Source organism: Ranitomeya variabilis, chromosome 4 (genome assembly GCF_051348905.1).
Source record: "Ranitomeya variabilis isolate aRanVar5 chromosome 4, aRanVar5.hap1, whole genome shotgun sequence".
In the NCBI taxonomy this organism is placed as follows: Eukaryota; Metazoa; Chordata; class Amphibia; order Anura; family Dendrobatidae; genus Ranitomeya; species Ranitomeya variabilis.
Window position 1 is genome coordinate 236208309 of NC_135235.1, and position 21813 is coordinate 236230121.

Below are 21813 nucleotides of genomic sequence, written 5' to 3' on the forward strand. Positions count from 1 at the left end.
TTGGAGTCCCATGCACATTCCATTCTGTTTGTTGCAGCCCCCTATAGATTATACCCCTTATACTGCAGTCCCTTACAGATACATCCCCTATATGGTATATTACAGTTCCCTATAGATTACATCCTATATACTGTAACTTGCATCCCCCATAGATGATACCATATACTGTATATGTTGCAGAGACTATAGACTACATCCCATATACTGTATCATGTAGTCTCCTGTAGATTGCCGACCCCATAGATGATATTCACCTCTACTGTGTATTCTGGAGCCCCTATAGATTCCCTCATACTGTATGTTGCAGCCCCCTGTAGATTACATCTTCCTATACTTTGTTACAGCCCCTGTAGATACTGCAGCCCCCTATACTGTATTGTGCAGCCCCCTGTCCGCCCCCCACCCTCCTCTTCCTCCCCATCAGTCGGGCTGTCGGCGGCCGGCAGGTGCTGATGTCACCCGGCAGGGGGCGGCCGCTCTGCGCTATAGGGCGTGCCTGGCACCGGGGGCGTCCGTACAAAGCGCAGGATCCGCCGCCCGCCATGGCCGTGCCTTATGCCGCATAGGAGCCTCGATGAGCGGCAGGATGATGAACTCGTCCGTGTTCGGGGACATGATGCGGGAGCTGGAGCCTCCGCTGTCCCCGGCCGCAGCCTCCTCCTCCCCGGGCGCCGCCGTCACCCTGGCGCTGCGCAATGACCTGGGCTCCAACATCCACGTCCTGAAGACCCTGAACGTGCGGTTCCGCTGCTTCCTGGCCAAAGTGCACGAGCTGGAGCGGCGGAACCGGCTGCTGGAGAAGCAGCTGCACCAACAGTACTGCCAGCAGCAGGAGCGGCGGCTGCAGCAGCGCAAGAGCTTCTCCCGGGAGCAGGGGGTCCAGACCGAGCCCCCCAACGCCAACCAGCTGCTGCCCAACGCCAACCAGCGGCGCTACAGCCGCCTGCCCGGCACCATCTGGAGCTACACCCACGTGCGGCGCACCGGCGGCGGCCTGGAGACCCTGCAGGGGCCGGGGGTCACCTGGACTCACCCGGACGGCGTGGGGGTCCAGATAGACACCATCACCCCCGAGATCCGCGCCCTCTACAACGTGCTGGCCAAGGTGAAGAGGGAGCGGGACGAGTACCGGAGAAAGTAAGTGCCCCCCAGTGCCGGCCAGTGTGGGGGGCGAGGGGAGATCCGCAGAGGCCGGACCCCGAGGAGCCAATCCCATGTGCCCGGTGGTGGGGTCTGTGTGTATGGCGGCACGGTGCCCGGTGTTATTGGGGTATTGTATAGGGCTGTGTTAGCTCTATAGCGGAGGATTCTGCGGATGCTGTAGCAGTATAGCCTGTACGTATAAAGGGGCTGGCGGGCTCTCTAGTGCTATATGCTGGTGTTATATAGGGTGTGCGGGCTCTATAGAGTATTTGGATGCTGTTACTTTGCTATATGCTGGTGTTATATAGGGGCGTGTGGCGGTATTATCTCTGCATTATGTGGCGATTATTAAATGGGTTGAATCTTCGAAAACTTAAAAAATGAATAAAATGAGAAGTGAGGGGGTCCAACAAGAATTGGCCTGTACCCTTTGCGTAGTGGGGGTGGACACAGGACCGGGACCCTGTACATGAACAATGTGGGCCCCCTGTGGATCTGGTTGTGGCCCCCTCATCTCCCGGGCCCCTGTACATGAACAATATGTGGGGCCCCCTGTGGATCTTGTTGTGGGGCCCCCTGTGGATCTGGTTGTGGCCCCCACCTCCTGGCCCCTGTACATGAACAATATGTGGGCCCCCTGTGGATCTGGTTGGGGCCCCTGTACATGAACAATATGTGGGGCCCCCTGTGGATCTGGTTGGGGCCCCTGTACATGAACAATATGTGGGGCCCCCTGTGGATCTGGTTGGGGCCCCTGTAGGTTGCCCCACTGCTGTGCAGTCTTCTCCTTGCCGTCCATATGGAGGTGGGTAGAGGATTGTGCGGTGTGGACCCCGGCTCTATGCATTGGCCGCAGTCTGAGCCCCCGATCCCCCTCTGACGAGATGACCCCACCTCCGCGGCCCCTGGAGTAATGGTCACTTCCTCTCTGGTCCTCATACACTGTAGCTGCGGTGTGGCTTGTGCTCGGCTTTCCCGGGAGCCTCCTGGCACTGTGCACTCGGCTATTCCTGGATCTCCTCCTGGAAATACTTGGATTCTGCAGCAGCTCCTGGTTTTGGGTTTACAGCTCAGCTGCCGTTTCCACACGTTCTCTGTGGATTTCTGTTAACCCTTCATGGCCTGATATTATTGGCCAGGGACACAGTCCATTGTAGAGTAAATATTTAAGGTGACGGTGCAGATAAATCGGTCGCCCCCCCCGCCAGGTTCTGGGCACAACGCTGCACGCCAGGGATGTACAGGAAATGTCTCCCACTCTCTTGACTCATATTCTGCGTCCTCGGAGGTCTCTGTTGCCGTTGTGGGATTATTGGGGGTTTCCAGGCTGGATTTGGATAGTGGGTGCCCCTCCTGCGGAGTTGGTTTGTACTGTACTTGACCCGGGGAGGTTGTTGTCCCAGAGGACAGAGCGGGTCAGAGGCTTTGAAGTTGTCAGTAAAGTTCACGCAGCTACTTTATATAATCCCTGAACTGAGGCAGTGGAATAAGTAAGTGCCCCCCATAAACCTTCAGCTGATGTGTAACTAGTACCATGACCCACTGTTGGCATTGGTCGCCCGTCCCGGCCCCTATGGCCATCAGGCCGGTGTCATTGTGCTGTTACACAGGGGCCACTGAAGTCAGTAGGTGTCCAGGTAAAGCTCAGTCTGTCGGCACTAATGGGGGTCACGATTGGCAGCGCGCCCTCCCCCCTTATCACTGGAGGCCCTATTGGAGGTTGTAGAAGAGGGTCATCCAGAGGCCTCATGGTCCTAGCAGGGGGCGACTCCGCTGTTTGGGCCCGGATTGGGGGGCTGATGGCCGCCTCTCATGTTGTGGCTTCAGCATGAAAGAGACTTAATGCCTTGTGCAAACAGCAGCGTCGCTGACAGCTCCGGGATTACCGCCATCATGAGGCCGGTCACACTGACGGCTTCGGTCTGGGGGGCTTGCCATGAACAGGACGGTTCTGCCTCCTCCATTATCTGGGTCATCGCCCACCTCTCCTCATGTCCTGTCTGGTTCATAAATCTGACTTGGGGCCTCAGAAACCAGAATATAATATTTCCTGCCTCTGCTCAATGTCGGGGGTCTCGTCCTACATAATCCATAAAGGTAGCCTGACCGCGGCGGTGTGACCTTGGAGTGAAGGGAAGGTCACACTGTGGATGATATAGGATGAGACGCGGACGGTGCGATCAGCAGAAATATAAATATCTAGGTATATATATGTGCGTCCTCGGACCGGCCGTGCGTGGAGGCGATGACATGGCGTCTGCAGACGTGCGCTGTAATAATCCCCCCGTCTGGTGACGTAACCGCCGCGCTCCTGTATGTGGGAGATTTGGTAATTTTCCGAATATGACTTGCGAATAAGTGGCGCACGTATCGGTGACGTCTGGAGGGCACGTTATTAATGGATCCTGACCCACTGTTCTGTAAGGAGAAATAAATGTTATAAATCTCCTCCCTTCTAAATAGAAGAGCTCCAGAGATGGCGCAGAACAAGCAAGACTGATACATTGTAACAAACAAGAGCGTTGTGCTGCGGGAATGTTCCTGTCTGAGCGTTGTCTACACTGATACATTGTAACAAACTGGTGCAGTGTATTCTGGGAATGTTCAGGTCTGAGCATTGTCTACAGTGATACATTGTAACAAACCGCCAGCGAGAAGTATAGGGGGAGGTTTACCTTCAGACATGGCAATAGAGGGTCCGCAGCAGAAATCTGCCTAGGATGTGCAGCAGCCTCCAGAAAGGTGGAGTCCATTTAATGGGGCAGTCGCCCGAATCGGCGGAATCAGAACATGGAAGTGGGAAGAATGTTTCCCTTAATTGTCTTGAAACTGGGAATGGAGCACTTGGGGTATTTACTAATATTTTTTTTTTTTTTTTACTCTTCTCCTCCTTGTATATAAAATGGCTCTCACGGTTCCTGGATTTGGCACAAAATCATAAATGCTCTTTGGACTAAAAAATAAAAAACAGAAAAAGACAAAGTCACAAAATCTTTTTAATAGTCACTCCAAATTGAAATATCTGCCAGAAACGTGCAGGGACTGGAGCGAGATTCACCAAAAAACCTGCAACATTTCTACGAATCAGTCTAAAAACATCTAGATGAAGTCAAGTTGCTGAGGACAAATCAAGGTGCCTAAAAAAACAAAAACGCAAAAACTAAATCTGCTGATAAAGGGAAAATGACTCTGGAAAAGTGGAGAGAAGTCAATGATTAATCGGGGCCTCGGTCGTAGAACTTCTTAATATCCGAGGGTAGGAACATCGTGCTGCGATTGTGGGGGGACGGTTTTGGATTTGCCCTCCTGGCATATTTTGGTGAGTCTAATAGAAAGCAAAAGCGAACCTCCCATATGGCATCTATTTCCCACCAAGACTCCTCTAATAACTGAGAATTGCGGTGAGGCCGTATCCAGGACCCGCTGTAACCAGTCCTGCCATGAACTTCTCCAGGGATACGGAGCGATGGGAACTGCAGGCAGGGTGAGGAGTTTGCTGAATCGCCACGGGCTGCGCTTGTTACTGCAGAACTTGCTACAATTTGACACCACGAAGTGTTAATCTAAAATGGATTCTGTGTGATCTCGCAGGAGCTTAGTTTATCGGCCCTGAGGAGTTGGAGATGACCTCTCCTACCAGAATCCGGCAGACCCAATACAATGTCCTGTAATCCGGCCATACATGAGAGCTGCCAACCCAAATAGTGATGCCAGCCAGACCCTCATCTGTCCCCTGTTCACTCAGGCCAGTCAGTTTTCCCATAGAAAGCAATGGTGCCCAGGTAAACGGAGCAGCGGGCCAGAAGTGTATTCTCGCCCCATTCCTGGCTCCCTGCCCCCGGCTTTTCCTGGCTGCTCTGTTGCTGTTTTCTAGCTGCAGAATTTCACGTACGGTTGTGATGAGGTCGGTACAGACGGTTATATGGAAAGTTTCTATGGAAAACGATCATCCCAGAGCTGCATGTAAGGACCCCACAGCCAGACTCTGGGGGGATGTTTAGCACTGGTGGGGTGGACGCTGCACAATCTCAGTATGTGATCACAGCCATGTGTCACTCCCTGACCTCAGCCTCTGAGTTGTCCTGGGAAAGCTGCTCTGACTCAATCAGCTGACAGCAGAGAACAATAGCTCTGTGCCTATGACAGAATCTGTACTTTATGCCCTGCACAGGGGGAAATGCTTAGCGTTCAATGCTTCCTGCGCTGACAATGACCCATGTACAGAGGAGGATGTACGTACACAGGAACCCTACAAAAATATTCAGCTTCTTTCCCTAAAGGTAAATCCGAGTACAAAATGTCAGCTATCTGTTGGTGTAACTGAGAAACACAGCTGAGGGTTTGTTACAATGTATAAAGTGCAGAGCATCCTCTAAGATCTGATCTCAGCAGCACAAATCTCTCCTGTCCGAAGTATCAGCCATTTCCTTCTGTAATACATGAAGTACTAAGAATATCTGCCTCGTCCTAATCTGCGGATTACATGTACATTCTGTATGGTGGCAGAAGAGAATTGACTCAGCTGTTATCACATGGAAAATTACACTGCGCTGATCCTGAGTTACCTCCTGTATTATACTCCAGAGCTGCACTCACTATTCTGCTGGTGCAGTCACTGTGTACATACATTACATTACTGATCCTGAGTTACATCCTGTATTATACCCCAGAGCTGCACTCACTATTCTGCTGGTGCAGTCACTGTGTACATACATTACTGATCCTGAGTTACATCCTGTATTATTCTCCAGAGCTGCACTCACTATTCTGCTGGTGCAGTCACTGTGTACATACATTACATTACTGATCCTGAGTTACATCCTGTATTATACTCCAGAGCTGCACTCACTATTCTGCTGGTGCAGTCACTGTGTACATACATTACATTACTGATCCTGAGTTACATCCTGTATTATACCCCAGAGCTGCACTCACTATTCTGCTAGTGCAGTCACTGTGTACATACATTACATTACTGATCCTGAGTTACATCCTGTATTATTCTCCAGAGCTGCACTCACTATTCTGCTGGTGCAGTCACTGTGTACATACATTACATTACTGATCCTGAGTTACATCCTGTATTATACCCCAGAGCTGCACTCACTATTCTGACGCCTGTTATTGGGAGTGGATAGACTGCAGACACAGCCCCTAGGTTATTTCTTGAGTTAGATTAGTATACAGTCCCTGCGTTAGATATCACTTCCCAGAATGCAGAGCTCTGTGCAGTGCTTGATCCAGTGGGTAGTGCTGGGAGATTTCAGCTCTGGAGTGATATATTATACAGCTGCTCTTTTTTGCTTCCTCTGTACATGTGACTTCTGTAGGTTGCTGAGGAGGGTGATGCTAGAATTGCTGACGGTCTCCCTTATTTTTGGGAGGACGTCCTGTCTGTGCCCACTCTCTGCCCACTTTTCTCTTGGCACCAGAGTTCTTCTGATTTTTCAGACCCTTTTATTCACGTGTTGGTCGTGTGGATGATGATTTCTCAGAAGTTGTTCCTTTCTGGCGGACGTGAGAGGTTTATTGGGCTTTCAGCAGCTGGTAAATCTCCGTTCCCTGTAATTTGGCTGCAGGGACTCGCTGTAAAGCTGCTGATCCAGGGCTGGCCCTTACATGGGGCTGCTCCACGCCTGTAAATGCCGCCGCTGCCGTCAGACGATCACTCCCATTCATAACATTCCCGCTGCTCCGTGAGAACGGACTTGTACGCCTGTCTGCAACTCGCTTCTGTCTATTGCGATGCTGTGGAACTACAGGGCCCAGCATACCCCAACACTCTGCAACTGGGGGTTGTAGTGTCACGACTGGTGGCCATATGTGCTGCGGGGATGTCTCCTGCTGCCCTGTCCTCAGGCAGAGGTATATACTGAGTATTGGGGTGGCGGTGACGCCCGTTCCTGGGATATTTGTGGCCCTGTCACCCCGGGGTCCCACCCATCGCGCTCAGCTGGTCATTATCACTGTATTGTTCTTCCACCTCCTGAATAAATGTTATGACAGATTATCAATGGAGGCGACTGCAGGGCGCACCTCCCTGATTGCAGGATAGAGCGTAATCCGGTGCTGCTTGTTAAAGGGCATTTTCCTTTTAAATAGAAATATCCATATCCTTAAAGGGACTGTCCGTACCCCCCACACCCACCATTTATGGTTTGTCTACAGGGATCCAACATTCTATTACTGGTGAAGTCTTCATAGCTGTTCTGTGATGACATTCGCACTGTCTGCTTCCACCACTAGAGGGAGCTCAGCAGCCATCTGTATACAGATATTAATGAGTGGCCTGTATCCAACCTGCCGTCCAGGGGCCACATGTGACCTGTGATTCTGATCATTGTGGCCCCCAACTCGTGACTGCTCCTGCAAACCGAAAAGCCACGTGCACCATGTTCAAAAGGATCCAAAGTCTCTTGTTTGTATAAAACCATCAGCTTGTTTTCTAGCCCGAATTTTTGTCCTGACTGTGAACACCCCATGTCTGCAGTGAGATCCTGAGCGCCCCCTACTGGTGTCCGGCTGACTGCAGTTAATAGAAGACCGCTGGCTTTAATGACTGCACTTTTCTGCACACCGGAGGTTATTCCGTGCACATAGAAAATGATAGTTCTGGGCCGCACATATTCACACGGGACGACGTGCTGCGGAGGATGAAATTGGCGGACCATCACCACAAAAAACGTTCAATGTAACATTTTTTTTGTGTGACGGGTCCGCCATTTTCGACCACGCATGCGCGGCCGAAACTCCGCCACCTCCTCCCCGGACTGCAGAATGGGCAGTGGATGCGTCCATCCGCTACCCACGTTGTGCAGAGAATTCACAACGTCCGCCGGTACGTCAGCCTGCCGCATTGCGACGGGCCCATACCGATGGAAATGTGAAAGAGGCCTAACTCCCATAGTAATGAATGGAGAATGGATACTTGATACACCGATTCTTTATAAACTCCTCCTGGATGTGGAGGAGCGATGTGAGACTGCGGAGACCTCTGAGGGGCGACAAATGTCCAAGGTGGGAGCCGCCTTTGGCTTTTCACCCATTAGTGGAGCTGCGCATGGCATCATATGTAGAGAAGTGTCACTGAGTATTGGAGGAACACGAGCTGAACGACTCTAGATGCCGCCGCCATTTGTCGCCGCCGCCATCTCCTGTCGCCTCTGATTTATCACATTGGAGATGACTGTCACCCTCTGAATATTGGCGCAGATGTCGCTGTTATTCCTTCATACTATGGAGGCTCCTGTAAATGGCGCAATCAGAGCGACACAATCAGTGATTACATTGTACAAGTCTGATTGTTATAACGAATCACTTTTTTTTTTTTTTTTCTTAATGGCTTTCAGCTCGATCTTGAGTCACGGCGACTTTTATGTATAGAGACACTGTAGGAAGATAGGTCCTCCAGGGTCTTCTTTGCCATTAACTTGATAGTATAAAGCCATCGGGTTGCTTGTCTTCCTCTTCGCCTTGCTCCTTCTATTCTTCCAACCATCATGTCCTTCTCCAGTGATTGCTCTCTTCGTATGATGTGTCCACAAGTCCTAGATTGATGATCCTTGCTTCCAGTGACGTCAGGCTTGACTTGTTCTTGCCATCCATGGTATTGATATCATCCTTCCCAGCACTATATTTCAGAGACGTTGATTCTTCTTCTCTTTTGTTTCGCCTCCATTTGTTGACCCAAATGTATCACTTATTGTTTAGCATTGGACAGTACACGACCAGTAGTGTTACGTTAGGTCATGGCTTCATCCGTCCCCCACCTGTCAGTGAGGCACGATGAAGGAATGCCGGGATGTGAACTAGTGGGTGCTGACAAGCGTTCGCTTGTGGATGACGACGTGATTACTGGATATTGGGGGGTGTCTGTACACGTCTCTGCACCCACAATTTGGCAGCGACTGATCAGCTGTGATCACTGAGTAACGTCATTTTAATGTTGATTTCATAAATCTATTGTACATTTGAAAATATATATTTTTTTTTTTTGTATCGGAGAAATCTTTCTTTTTCAGGGCTGATATTTAATTTTCAAAATACTCAGTTTACCGGTAAAATCTGTATTCAGTGAAGGCGGATTGTTACATTACTAAGAGATGACAGTTGGTGCTGATTAGATTCTATGTAGAAGGGAGGAGCTGTCTGTAGCCCCTCCCTCTTTCCGCATAGAATCTTATCAGCACGAACTGTCATCTTAGTAATGTAACAATCCGCCTTCACTGAATACAGATTTACTTGTAAATTGAGTATTTTTAAAGTTTTATTACTGAAGTAGAAAGGAGCAGATTCTCCGATTGAATGTGTTAGAAAGTTTCTTATTTTCACGTGTATTACAGATTTATGAAGGACAATCGTCCCTCTCCAGTTGCGTTGTAATAAATGGTCAGATCTGATGCTGCTTTCCTCGGCCCTGTGGTAACCGTAGTCGCGGCCCATTGTGGCTGCGCATCCTCCACCGTCCAGGGGTCACCTCTGCCGTCTTCAGTGATCGCTCGGGATTACACCTTGTACTTTGTTCTATTCCTCCTTCTTCTTTGGAAGTTCCTCGTGCAGTTTCGCCTCTGGGTCATTCCCTTATTCTGGGGACTGTATTTGAGGCCGTTGCCCCTGAAATGTCCGAACATCCTTATGTAAGTAAACAGGGCGGAGCAAAGTCACTTAGGGGTCACAAGATGGCCCCCCCAACCCCCCACCACTAATGTATGTCTGCAGCGTGGTGTCGTTTCTGGCTTCTCTCCCTTGTTCACATGTGTATGTGCGGTTGTCCAGCATCTCCTACCATGGACTATCCCCCCCGTCACTGTGAATCTTCCCTGTAATACATCCATGAGCGTCTCCCCCATTAATGCGTCTGTTCTGATGTATGTATCGCCTTGTCCGACCCTCCGGGCCTGTCCTGACCCTCGTTACGGCCGGGACTGCTGATCCGGGGTAATTAATAACTAATTGGCCTGTGTTCCTTTCTTCTCGGGTTCGGACATTGTTCTCGGCCCTGGCACGGAGCCCCCTCTGTGTATTAAGGCGGTGGCAGCGGTGAGATTGCAGCATTGCAGAGTGACACGGGCTCAGCGGTTTTCCTGTGTCAGCGCGATTGTCAGGAATTAGCAGTCAGGTCAGAGCGCCTTAAAGCTGCAGTGCCCCTGCGGGTGGGGTGGTCCTAGGGAGGAGACACCCTGGTATTGGTCGAACATGTGACATTTTGTTACATTTGTTGACGACTGTGTGCACCGTGTACACAAATGTTTATGATCGCCATGGCGATGTCATCGGTGGGTGACGGTTCCCCATCTTGCGCTGCCCCATTGAGTCTTCTGAATGCTGAGGATCGCAGACTTTCTCTTTTCTGTGTTTTCTTTTCTGGCTGAACTTTAGGCCCTTTGTCTTGTGGAATTCGCCGGATTCCCAGACAGATCTGGTGTTGGGGCCCCGACATTCACTGGCTGCGTCCCCCACCATATCGGAGACCGAGGCGGTGACCCGGGCGGGCGTACCTGTTTATGGGGTGTGGTGGGGCCGGATACCTGAACTCACATTCTGCCCTTGAAAAACATCTGACTTGCGTGTTTGCCGCATTCTGACGACTTGTTGGTTTGTTTGTTTTTCTTCACTAGATTTTCTTGATTTTCTCTTTTTGTAAAAATCTAAGCTCTGAATGAGTCTATGTCTGCAATATCTATAGGTTGTGTATGTGCAGCCTTAAAGGGCTATTCTAACATGTGTCCACAGGATTATTGATGTGTGATCGCTGGGGCCGGCGGATTACAAACTCCGCCGATCAGGAGAAGTGCAGTGATGGCGACCACTGCTCCATTTACTAGCGGACCCCATTCCCGTGATCGATGTGGTCTCTAGGTGAGACCCTCGGCTAACGTTACGGTTATGCTTGGCTTACATAGCGCCATCATATTCCACAGCGCTTTGTGCTTTATCACTGTCACCATCAGGATGTCTGAAGAAACCCACACAAACACGGGGAGAACATACAAACTCCCCGCAGATGTGTTTTTTTGGTGGGATTTGAGCCCAGGGCTCCAGTGCTGCAAAGCGAGTCCTAACCACTGAGCTGCTAACCACTAAGCTGCTAACCACTGAGCCACAATCTTGTCCATATCATTCACTTATTATTTGTCCTGCAGGTATGCGACTAATGGATTTGTGTATGATAACATTTGTGCCAGAACCTGCAGATGCCTCCTATGTGGCTGATCACAATGGATCCCGCAAGTCCCCATGATTCGCTTCCACGAAGGCTTTTATTTATCAGATATTTCTATGGGTGGGGGACAGTGTTTTCGTGTTTTGAGTCACACGGCATACAAAGTTGTCAGCTTCACCTTCAGATGTTGTCACATGGTGATCACACCATGCTGCTAGTGTTAATGTGACACAATGATTCTTAAAGGGGACATCCCTGTGTAAGGCCCGCGGTGTTCCCCCTCTGCTAGATCTTTTTCTCACTGTTTTTTTTTTTTTTTTTTACTTGGTTTCATTAGGAGTTGGCTGTGATGTGCATTGATTCCAGGGAGTCCGGGACGGTCTGTACTCCACCTCCTGTCTCCTCAATGGCTGCTCTTCCATGCTTTACACTGCAGCTCGGATTGCCTGCTGTGTATAAGCACCTGCAGAATCAGAACTATAACTCCTTACGGATTAGTGTGGAGGAGGAATTATTCAGTTTAGCAGACGGTCACAATATCATGTGGTGTTCATTGCTGTAGATGGGAAGTCATTGTCCGTCTGTCAGCAGCTCTCATAAAGGACACCGGAGCGGCCCCTTGTATGTGGCCAAGATGGCTGCAGCCGAGCCATGTAATGTGAGTGGTCTTTTAAGTCAGAGATAACAAAGAAGGGTCTGATCAGAGGGGGGGGGGGGGACACAGTGTCAGGAAGTAACCAGACGTCCGGTGACTCCAGGATGATGATCGCAGGGTCTCTGTGTGTTCCCGATGTGATCAGACGTCTCCTGGCAGTAAGAATCCCGGAGAACGATCAGGACTCGTCACTTTCCATAAGGCCTCGTTCTCACGGTCAGTATTCACATCAGTAGGTGATGGTACAGAAGTGGTGGCTAGTTTCTATTACAGTGGAAAATAGGGGGATTCAATCGGGCAGGCCAAACCCACAAGATAAGATCGAAAACCTTTATTGCTGCATGTCAAGCCATATTAAAAACACAACACCCGACGCGTTTGTCTTCCTAATACTAATGTGAAGTGGTGGCCAAATACTGAAGGAGTGACCATGACCTAACCACATCTCCGTGCGATCAGTGGCCTCCGTTTATGCAGCCACTGTTCTTGTCGTGCTGCGATGGGTCCTCACCAACTGGATATTTTGTGGGATTTGATTTCAAGGAATAAATGTAAATGTTACGTTACATGAGCAAATGTAACTTTCTGCCTGTTGTGGGACTACAGTTCCCAGGTTTCTGCGTGTTTTTTTTTTTTCCTTTAGCATTATCTGCACATTGTGAATAATCTGGCAATAATGAGATTGACATCTAGTAATCTCCTGTGTGGTGAGAATGTCTGGATCCTTCTGTCCTGATACCACGTGCAGGGAAAAGCAACAATGTATCAGTCTGCTGGTGTCTGAGGATTGTCCAGACTAGATACAATGTAGCAATCGCCTACCAGAAATAGACATGGCCCTTCTCTTCTCTCGGGTGTTGTTCTAGTTGCACCCAGGACATGTTTTTATTCATCAATTCCGAACAATGGATAAGTTAAAATGTATGAAGCTTGGATGTGTCATCTGGTTTCCGCCGACTCCCATAGACTTTAATGGTCTCCGTCCGATATTAGGATGTGCGCTGAGTGTCACGGACCGGAGACTGATCCGTTTTTTTGGATACAGATAAATGAAACTCCGCAGGACGTGTCACGTGGATGTGTGAATGTATAAAAATGGTGCTGTTCACTGACAGCAGGCAGAGATCTTGGAGATGATGAAGAATAGAAACACAAAGCTGCGGTATACAGTAACCCTAACCTCACCGCAGAGCTGGAGCCGCTTTGTGCCGCTGCCCTCCATCGCTCGCCCTTTACGCCCGCTGACAGCATCGTGTTTGCAGCTGCTTGCTGGATTTGGAGGAAATTAATGGTCTCCCCAGATGAGGTGGGTGGGGGAGGCTTGCATTTTTTTTGATACCCCCTTTTTTCTTTGAGTCTTTTTATTAGTGTCAGTAAATGAAGCTTTTGTCATATGGCTGCGGGGCAGGGGGCACCTCGTTCAGCCCTTTGTAGTGTACATGTGATATCATGTTTGGGGGGCCGCTCCTCCGACAGGGAATAAGAACCTGGGGGGGAAATGTGATTGTTTTTTATCATCCAACCTGTTCACTGGTGGTCTGAAGAGAATTTATCTCCTGCCCAGTCTTGTTCTGGTGCGTGTGAAGGATCCCACCCAACTCATTCATGGTGGCCTTATACCTAAGGGGGTCCGCCCCATGGATGCAGGTTCATCCTGATTCTTCTCTTATGGAAAGTCTGGATGACAATCCGTCTAAAAGTGATAATGGCCGCATGGGTTGTCATCCAACTTTCTGACGCCCTGACAGAAGGGCGGAATGTGAGTCCTTGCGTTCCTGGGGGGGGGGGTGCTCCTTTTGGTGATGGCTCAGACTTAGTTAAGCTCCTCGGCTTTGCGCTAAATCTGTTTATTTCCGGATAGTTTTAGCTCTCGTTCCGCTGTCGCCCAGAGATCACTTTCAGGAGTTGGACACTGGCACATTGTGCTGCTAGGTATGAAGCCGGGGGGCCGAATATCAGAGGGTCCTGTAGCATCGGACCTGTGCACCTTCCACTAATGGCTTTACACAGACAAACCATTATTGATCAGGAGAGCTGCAGCCCCCATCATCAGTGCTGCATTATTCATGGGCTGCAGCTGAGACACCGAGCGCCTGCGTATAATGTACAGACCTCAATGGACTCGTCTGCTCTAGTCACATCCAGAGCTGCGACTTTAATCTTCCACAATTGGGCTTACTCTGGAAAGATGCTGAAGCAGCCGGGATTGTCATACTCCAGTCACATCCCAAACCTCGTACTATGTCGGGGGGCCTCATGGCTCTCGCTTCTCATGGCTCTCGCCGGGGGGGGGGGGGAGGGGGAACTCATCACCCTTGGATCATCCCAGAAGTTGATTGCTTCATAAAGTAACACAATCTGCTCCAAACACTTAGCGATTAATCGCTGCTCAATTACTTACGTTTCAATTTAGCAGAAAGTTGGTAGACGGCCTGCGGGCGAGGAGAGGCAGCGGGACGTGCCTGCACACACCCCAATGCTTATAAAGTCAGGAGACTCATGTCGGCGCTGACATCAGGTCCTGGAGCCGATTATGGGACTATAGATTATATAGGGAAATTGATTTCTTATAGGGATAGTATCAGCATTCAGTGTCTGATGTTATTTAAAGGAGCTGTACAGGATTACATGCAGATTTCTCTCAAACAGCGCCTCCGCAGGCTGCGCCTGGTATGGCACCTGGGCTCTTTATGGTACTCTCGTGTCCTTTAGCTCGCAGCCCTGTCTGATGAACGCAGACTTGTGTTTTCGGCGGCCTTGTTGCCAGGCAGCGCTCTGTACACCGCACGCGGAGGAGCTGGACAATGTACCGGCACTGTACGTCAATGTAAACTCCTGACATCATGTGTTTTCCTGGATCCCACATATAGAAACCAGCCGGCTGCATATTTGTGGATCCACCTCATGGAACATCGTGTGGAAGAATCTCCCGAACATTTCCACATCTGTCGCTCCGGCGTGATGCATTATGGCTGCGGTCGGCTTCCTGTGTTCTGCGATTTCCCCAATTTCCCACCTTTTTACATCTGCAATCGCTATGGAATTGTTTTATAAAACGTCCCTGGAAGTAAGGATGAATCCTTGTAGGTGTTTTTTTTTTTTTTTTTTTGCTTATTTACACTTCTCAAAAAAATAAAAGGAAACACTTAAACAACAGAATCTAACTCCAAGTAAATCAAACTTCCACTTAGGAAGCAACACTGATTGACAATCAATTTCACATGCTGTTGTGCAAATGGAATAGACAACAGATGGAAATTATTTGTCAATTATCAAGACACCCTCAAAGGAGTGGTTCTGCAGGTGGGGACCACAGACCACATCTCAGTACCAATGCTTTCTGGCTGATGTTTTGGTCACTTGTGAATGTTGGTTGTGCTTTCACACTCGTGGTAGCAAGAAACAGACTCTACAACCCACACAAGTGGCTCAGGTAGTGCAGCTCATCCAGGATGGCACATAAATGTGAGCTGTGGCAAGAAGCTTTGCTGTGTCTGTCAGCGTAGTGTCCAGAGGCTGGAGGCGCTACCAGGAGACAGGCCAGGAGACGTGGAGGGGACCGTAGGAGGGCAACAACCCAGCAGCAGGACCGCTACCTCAGCCTTTGTGCAAGGAGGAACAGGAGGAGCACTGCCAGAGCCCTGCAAAATGACCTCCAGCAGGCCACAAATGTGCATGTGTCTGCACAAACGGTTAGAAACCGACTCCATGAGGATGGTCTGAGTGCCCGACGTCCACAGATGGGGGTTGTGCTCACAGCCCAACACCGTGCAGGACGCTTGGCATTTGCCACAGAACACCAGGATTGGCAAATTCACCACTGGTGCCCTGTGCTCTTCACAGATGAAAGCAGGTTCACACTGAGCACATGTGACCGACGTGAGAGTCTGGAGACGCCGTGGAGAGCGATCTGCTGCCTGCAACATCCTTCAGCATGACCGGTTTGGCAGTGGGTCAGTAATGGTGTGGGGTGGCATTTCTTTGGAGGGCCGCACAGCCCTCCATGTGCTCGCCAGAGGTAGCCTGACTGCCATTAGGCACTGAGATGAGATCCTCAGACCCCTTGTGAGACCATATGCTGGTGCGGTTGGCCCTGGGTTCCTCCTAATGCAGGACAATGCCAGACCTCATGTGGCTGGAGTGTCAGCAGTTTCTGCAAGATGAAGGCATTGAAGCTATGGACTGGCCCGCCCGTTCCCCAGACCTGGATCCGATTGAACACATCTGGGACATCATGTCTCGCTCCATCAACCAATGTCACGTTGCACCACAGACTGTCCAGGAGTTGGCAGATGCTTTAGTCCAGGTCTGGGAGGAGATCCCTCAGGAGACCATCCGCCGCCTCATCAGGAGCATGCCCAGGCATTGTAGGTAGGTCGTACAGGCATGTGGAGGCCACACACACTACTGAGCATCATTTCCTTGTCTTGAGGCATTTCCACTGAAGTTGGATCAGCCTGTAACTTCATTTCCCACTTTGATTTTGAGCATCACTCCAAATCCAGACCTCCGTGGGATATTAGTTGTGATTTACGTTGATCATTTTTATGTTTTATTGTTCTCAATGCATTCCACTATGTAAGGAATAAAGATTTACAACTGGAATATTTCATTCAGTGATATCTACGATGTGGGATTTTAGTGTTCCCTTTATTTTTTTTGAGCATATTCAATTCCTTGTTTTCAGGATCACTGCTTGCTGTCATGAAATTCTAACATTTACTGCAACTTTCAGGCTGTCCTGCTTAAGAGCTGATAAACTCGTCACAATGTATCATTTGTCGCTGGCGTATTCCGCTGCCCATTGGAGGGATCAGCACTCCTATGAGCTCCTCTCTATTGGGTGTCATAATCCAAATTCTATAGTAACTAAAGAGCCTTTTACTTCTGACCCACTGTAACGCACCGTCAGCTGTGAGCAGGCCCAGTGTGCAGCCAAATTCTGCCAGATCTTGGGGCGACTCTCCCTACACAGTGGGGGTCTGTATATATCCCCGGAGCTGTTGGTGACCGGTGCGCACCTGATCAAGCTCATAACTGAGCATTTCAGATGTGGAGGAAATTACTGGCTTCTGTGCATCGATGAACTGGGAGGAAGTGGTTTCTGCGGGGGGGGGGGGGGGGGGTGTCGTGCCCTCGCCACCATTTTATTTATAACCAAGACAAGCAGAGTGAGAGAATCCAACCAAAGTTCTGTCTTCTAGAGATTAGTCATCAGAAAAACTCTGCGACTTGTTGTACACTTTCATGCAAGATCTCTGCTTGCTGTTAATGCCCAGGAGCCTTTATTGTTTATATCAAGAGGCTAAAGAACCTACAGGTGACCGAAGGCTTCTCACAGCTCATGGTGCGTTGGTTATATCCAGTGGGGCAATCCTCTAAACCAGGGATGGTTAATGTTCACGAGGGGCCATAAGAGACTGTGACTACTGTGGAGGCTGAACCAATAGGCTGAAATTAGTTCTACTCAATATTAATATATTGAATTACTTAATATTGAGCAGAAATAAGTATGCTGAAAGCCCCCTATGTGCTGCGTGAGCCCCCACATGGTCCCCAATATGCAGTGCAAGCCCCCTCACGGCCCTCTATATGCAGTGTGAGCCTCCACATGGCCCTCTATATGCAGCATGAGCCTCCTCACTGCCCTCTAAATGCAGCATGGGCCCCAATATGCAGTGTGAGCCTCCACATGGCCCTCTGTATGCAGCGTGAGCCCCCTCGCGGCCCTCTATATGCAGCATTGGCCCCTGCGCGGCCCCCAATATACAGGCATACATCCCATACACACTTAAAAGAAAAAAAACACTTCCCTCGCTTCTGTCCCCCCTGTGCTCTGCTTTAGTCTGATTTCATATGCTGGACTCAATGTAGTGACGTCCTCTAGTCTGCTGAAGGAGTCGTCCACCGTCCTCCTCATTTGTATACAGGGCGGTCTGCATCCTCAGGATACAGCTGATGGCGGGATGGCTGTCTGTCCCTGGAGGGATGTGGCCCCCACTGCACTTTGCCCAGGTCTGCTCTATTGCGTTTTACCTGCCCTGATACAATGTTCTCAGTCTGTGAATGTAAATATTGAATGTTCCTATTCACTGAAAGCAAGTGGAGAACGCAAGTCGTGTGACTGATAGGGAGACGCCAAATGTGATACCTGCCGGTGGCGCTTGTAGCTGACGTCATGCTGCAGGAATTGTAATGCTGAGTGACAGGTCAGATCATGGGGAAGGGGGGGAATCATTTCTGTGCCCGGAGGAAACCGCCATTGGGAAACATAGGGTGATAATTATGGACAGTGCGATCTGGAGCCAGGACTGATCGGGAATCCTCCGCCGCGCTCTGACATCACCGGGGTGTGTTACATTGGGTGCGACCGACACCTTGTCAGCTGCAAATCCCCGTAAATCTCCTCGGCTCTCAGCACAGACAAACTTTGAAGTCGTGTGTAAACCCCTATTCATTCCGTCCTCCTTAATGGATTACATTATTTGTCTCCATTATCCCTGAGCTTTGTGTTGTAATGAAACCGAATTGGAGAGTACTGCATGCTCCATTCAGCAGACTGTGCATGTACAATCTGTTGTGGTTACTCCTCAGATGGAGGGACAAAATGATCCAGTGATGTCCAATCCTTCTTGCCACGGAGGCCCATACATGTAAGAGGGTAGGAGGGTTCGGACCCCATGGCGGTCCCTTTACCCCATGGCGGATTGTGCGTCTTTCGCCCCTATAGTTATGTTTTCCCTCTTCACGGTGGTCGTCCTCTTGGGATCTTGGCTGGGACGGCACCAGCTGTCTGGTAAATATCCCGGGGCAGTAATGTGAACAGAGCCCCGGCCCTTATATAGACTGGTTCATCCGGATGCCGGGCATTGTCCTTCTGTTTTTGAGAAGACTTGTTGTTCACCAACACTACAGAAATAAATAATAAAAAAAAATATATATGTGCCCCCCCCCCCCCGATAATCCTAGCCTGAACTCTGCACTGTTCAAGTCTAGTCTATTCCCCGGGAATCTCTTGTTTGAGGGCAAAGAAGTGGTTAATCTCCCGTGCCACGCTGCCCTCTTATGCTGTGACTGCACAGGTAGGTCATATTCCCAGTCCGCCATTGTCAGGCCAGGTGCACTTGCTGAGCAGTGATTTACAGCAGGCGAGCAGGGCGGAGGGTCGGTTTTATCAGTTTAATGCTTCCTTTGGACAACGGCCAGGAAATGCAGCTTGGATTAAAATTCAGCATCTGGCCGCTCAGCACTCAGACGGCCTGTAATTACAAGACTGCCGAGTGCCATACAAAGACTGGCAGACGCTTATAGACTGCCGTATGTGACCTTATGCCTTACCGTCCTATAGGAGAGCAATGAACAAAACTGTATTATACCCCAGAGCTGCACTCGGTGTACATACATTACTGATCCTGAGTTACATCCTGTATTATACTCCAGAGCTGCACTCACTATTCTGCTGGTGCAGTCACTGTGTACATACATTACTGATCCTGAGTTACATCCTGCATTATACTCCAGAGCTGCACTCCACTCACTATTCTGCTGGTGCAGTCACTGTGTACATACATTACATTACTGATCCTGAGTTACATCCTGTATTATACTCCAGAGCTGCACTCACTATTCTGCTGGTGCAGTCACTGTGTACATACATTACATTACTGATCCTGAGTTACATCCTGCATTATACTCCAGAGCTGCACTCCACTCACTATTCTGCTGGTGCAGTCACTGTGTACATACATTACAGTGAGTGCAGCTCTGCAGTGTAATATTGCTGGCGTGCTGTATCTGCGGTGCCTCGGGGGGGGGGGGGGGCTTCTGTACAGGTGATACATAGTCTCTATATTGGGGCTGCCTTCGGTTTCTTGTTCCCGGCTCTGTTCTGTTGTGATCTTTGTTACTTTGTGTTCCGTCTCTCCGCCGGTGTTTGGGAAGTGCTCACCATCCTCGGGGCCTCGTCTTGACGACTCACATTCCAGCACACTGTGTATCGTGTGAACAAGGTGCATCTTGCTGGGGGTTAGTCACGAGCGGCAGGAATGTCCCATCACATACTTGAGCCGCTGATCATCCTTTATCAACTATAATTAAATCTGCTCGTCAAGTGAATGCAGAACCTGACGCGTTGTGCGGCTGCGACACTCCTTGTGGGGTTCGGCACGTTATCGTATCTGGTAGCTATGCAGCCTGCTGACCTTTTAATATCCGATTTGTGTGCAGACTGTTGCACCTGTCACCGCTGCTTACCTGAGGCGGCCATTTGTGTCTGCACAGTCTAGTCACAGGATGTCCCCCATGCTTTGCACTGCAGCTTGGCTGTAGTCTATTAGTAATCTGTAGGGAGAGCCAGTATATTTGGATTCTGGAGGCCGATGCAATGATGCACGCATGAGCTGCGCTCTCTTCCCGCTGTGATGACCGCACAGCAGCGATGCACCAATCTCCCCTCTGCTAAAATCATTTGCTCATAAAGTGCCGGGAATGCAGCTAAAATAGAGACATATTTCAGATGCCGCAATATGAAGACTGCTGCCCTCCCGGGCATTGGCTGCCATCCAGGAGCTGAGCCGAGAGATCGCTTCATCTTGTTTCGTGTCAGTGAAAGACTTTTCTAAATTTAGTATTTTCTCTGAAACCGAATCTGGACCAGAATAGGAGAGCGGAAAACGTGGGTGTGTATAGTCGTCCGCGACCATTGATTGATGCCCCCTCCCTTATAAATCACAGCATCAATATTGGAGATGACCAGGGTGCAGGCCTGATCCTTAAGTATTGCACATCCTGAGCCTCCTGGTGCATGGGAATGTTAAAAGGGCTTCAGTGAAGACTGTCAGTTTAGCATCCGAGAGCGCTTCTAACCATGGGCGTTCATGGATCCACATATGTGGACTGGCGTCTTGTGTAATTTTATACCGCCATCTGGGTAGCACTTCATCACACGATCGATGGTGTGTTGGCCGGCTATGGTCTTCTTTCCCCAGACATATTGGTTCTCCATGTATGTGATGTCCTTGGCCTGTCTCCTTTAAGAACAAAAGCATTGGGCATGCTGCAATCCAACATGTCTGACTTTTTTCTTACACTGGCCTTCAAACAAGATCCTGCAGAATTTGGTTGTCAGACATTGGCGTTCCTAGTAGTCAGGACCCTTCTCTATAGACTTTCCTTCTAGTTTTTGCCCATATAAGTTCTTGGTGACTCCTGAGTGGCGCTCGGTTATTTCTGATCTGTTCAGACAGTAATAAGTGGGTATAAAGCCCATAACTCCGCTGGGAGCAGTTGTCCTGGGCTCCAGCTTGGTCAGCAGTTAGACTTTGTCACACAATTCTCCAGTTTTAGCCGTGGAGTGACAACTGCTGGGTGACTGGTCTGGGCTGAGTCCGGTTTGCCTGCCTAGAATGGGAATCCATCTTTTGGAGTAATGCAAATATTGGCCGATCAGGGGTCGCAGCCTGAGAGCTAACAGGAAGTCAGCGGCCTCTCTATATATAGCGGCACTGGGCTGATAAATCGCTCCTAATACTTTCTGACCAAAGATTCTTTCTTCATTGCTTCCTCTTCTGATGTTTTGATTGTCCTTTTGCAGGTGGGAGGAAGAGCTGGCGAAGAGGACAAATCTGGAATCGATGGTGGAGACCCTTCAGGAGGTAAGATCTGGGGTCCCAGCTGAGGCGCTACCCCCCCCCCCCCCCGCACACAGACAAGCACCTTCTTTATGGCTCCTCTGTTTTCCAGGAGGCACAAGAGGCTTATAATGTCCACGATGAACTCAACGAGAAGATTGAGAGGCTGAAGTCAGAGCTGGTGGTCTTCAAGGGTTTGATGAGTGATGTAAGTGCCAACACGA

At 49.7% G+C, this 21813-nt stretch overlaps 1 protein-coding gene across 1 annotated transcript in view; it reads left to right on the forward strand.

Moving 5' to 3' along the window:
• The first annotated feature begins 504 nt into the window (after positions 1-504).
• The window catches only part of IFFO2 (intermediate filament family orphan 2), a 30343-nt gene continuing 9034 nt past the window's right edge, over positions 505-21813 (forward strand). Inside the window, exons 1-3 of the mRNA XM_077260336.1 lie at positions 505-1137; positions 21553-21613; positions 21702-21797. Coding sequence (XP_077116451.1) covers positions 575-1137; positions 21553-21613; positions 21702-21797 — 720 coding nt within the window. The 5' untranslated portion in view covers positions 505-574. The remainder of the gene's footprint in view (positions 1138-21552; positions 21614-21701; positions 21798-21813) is intronic.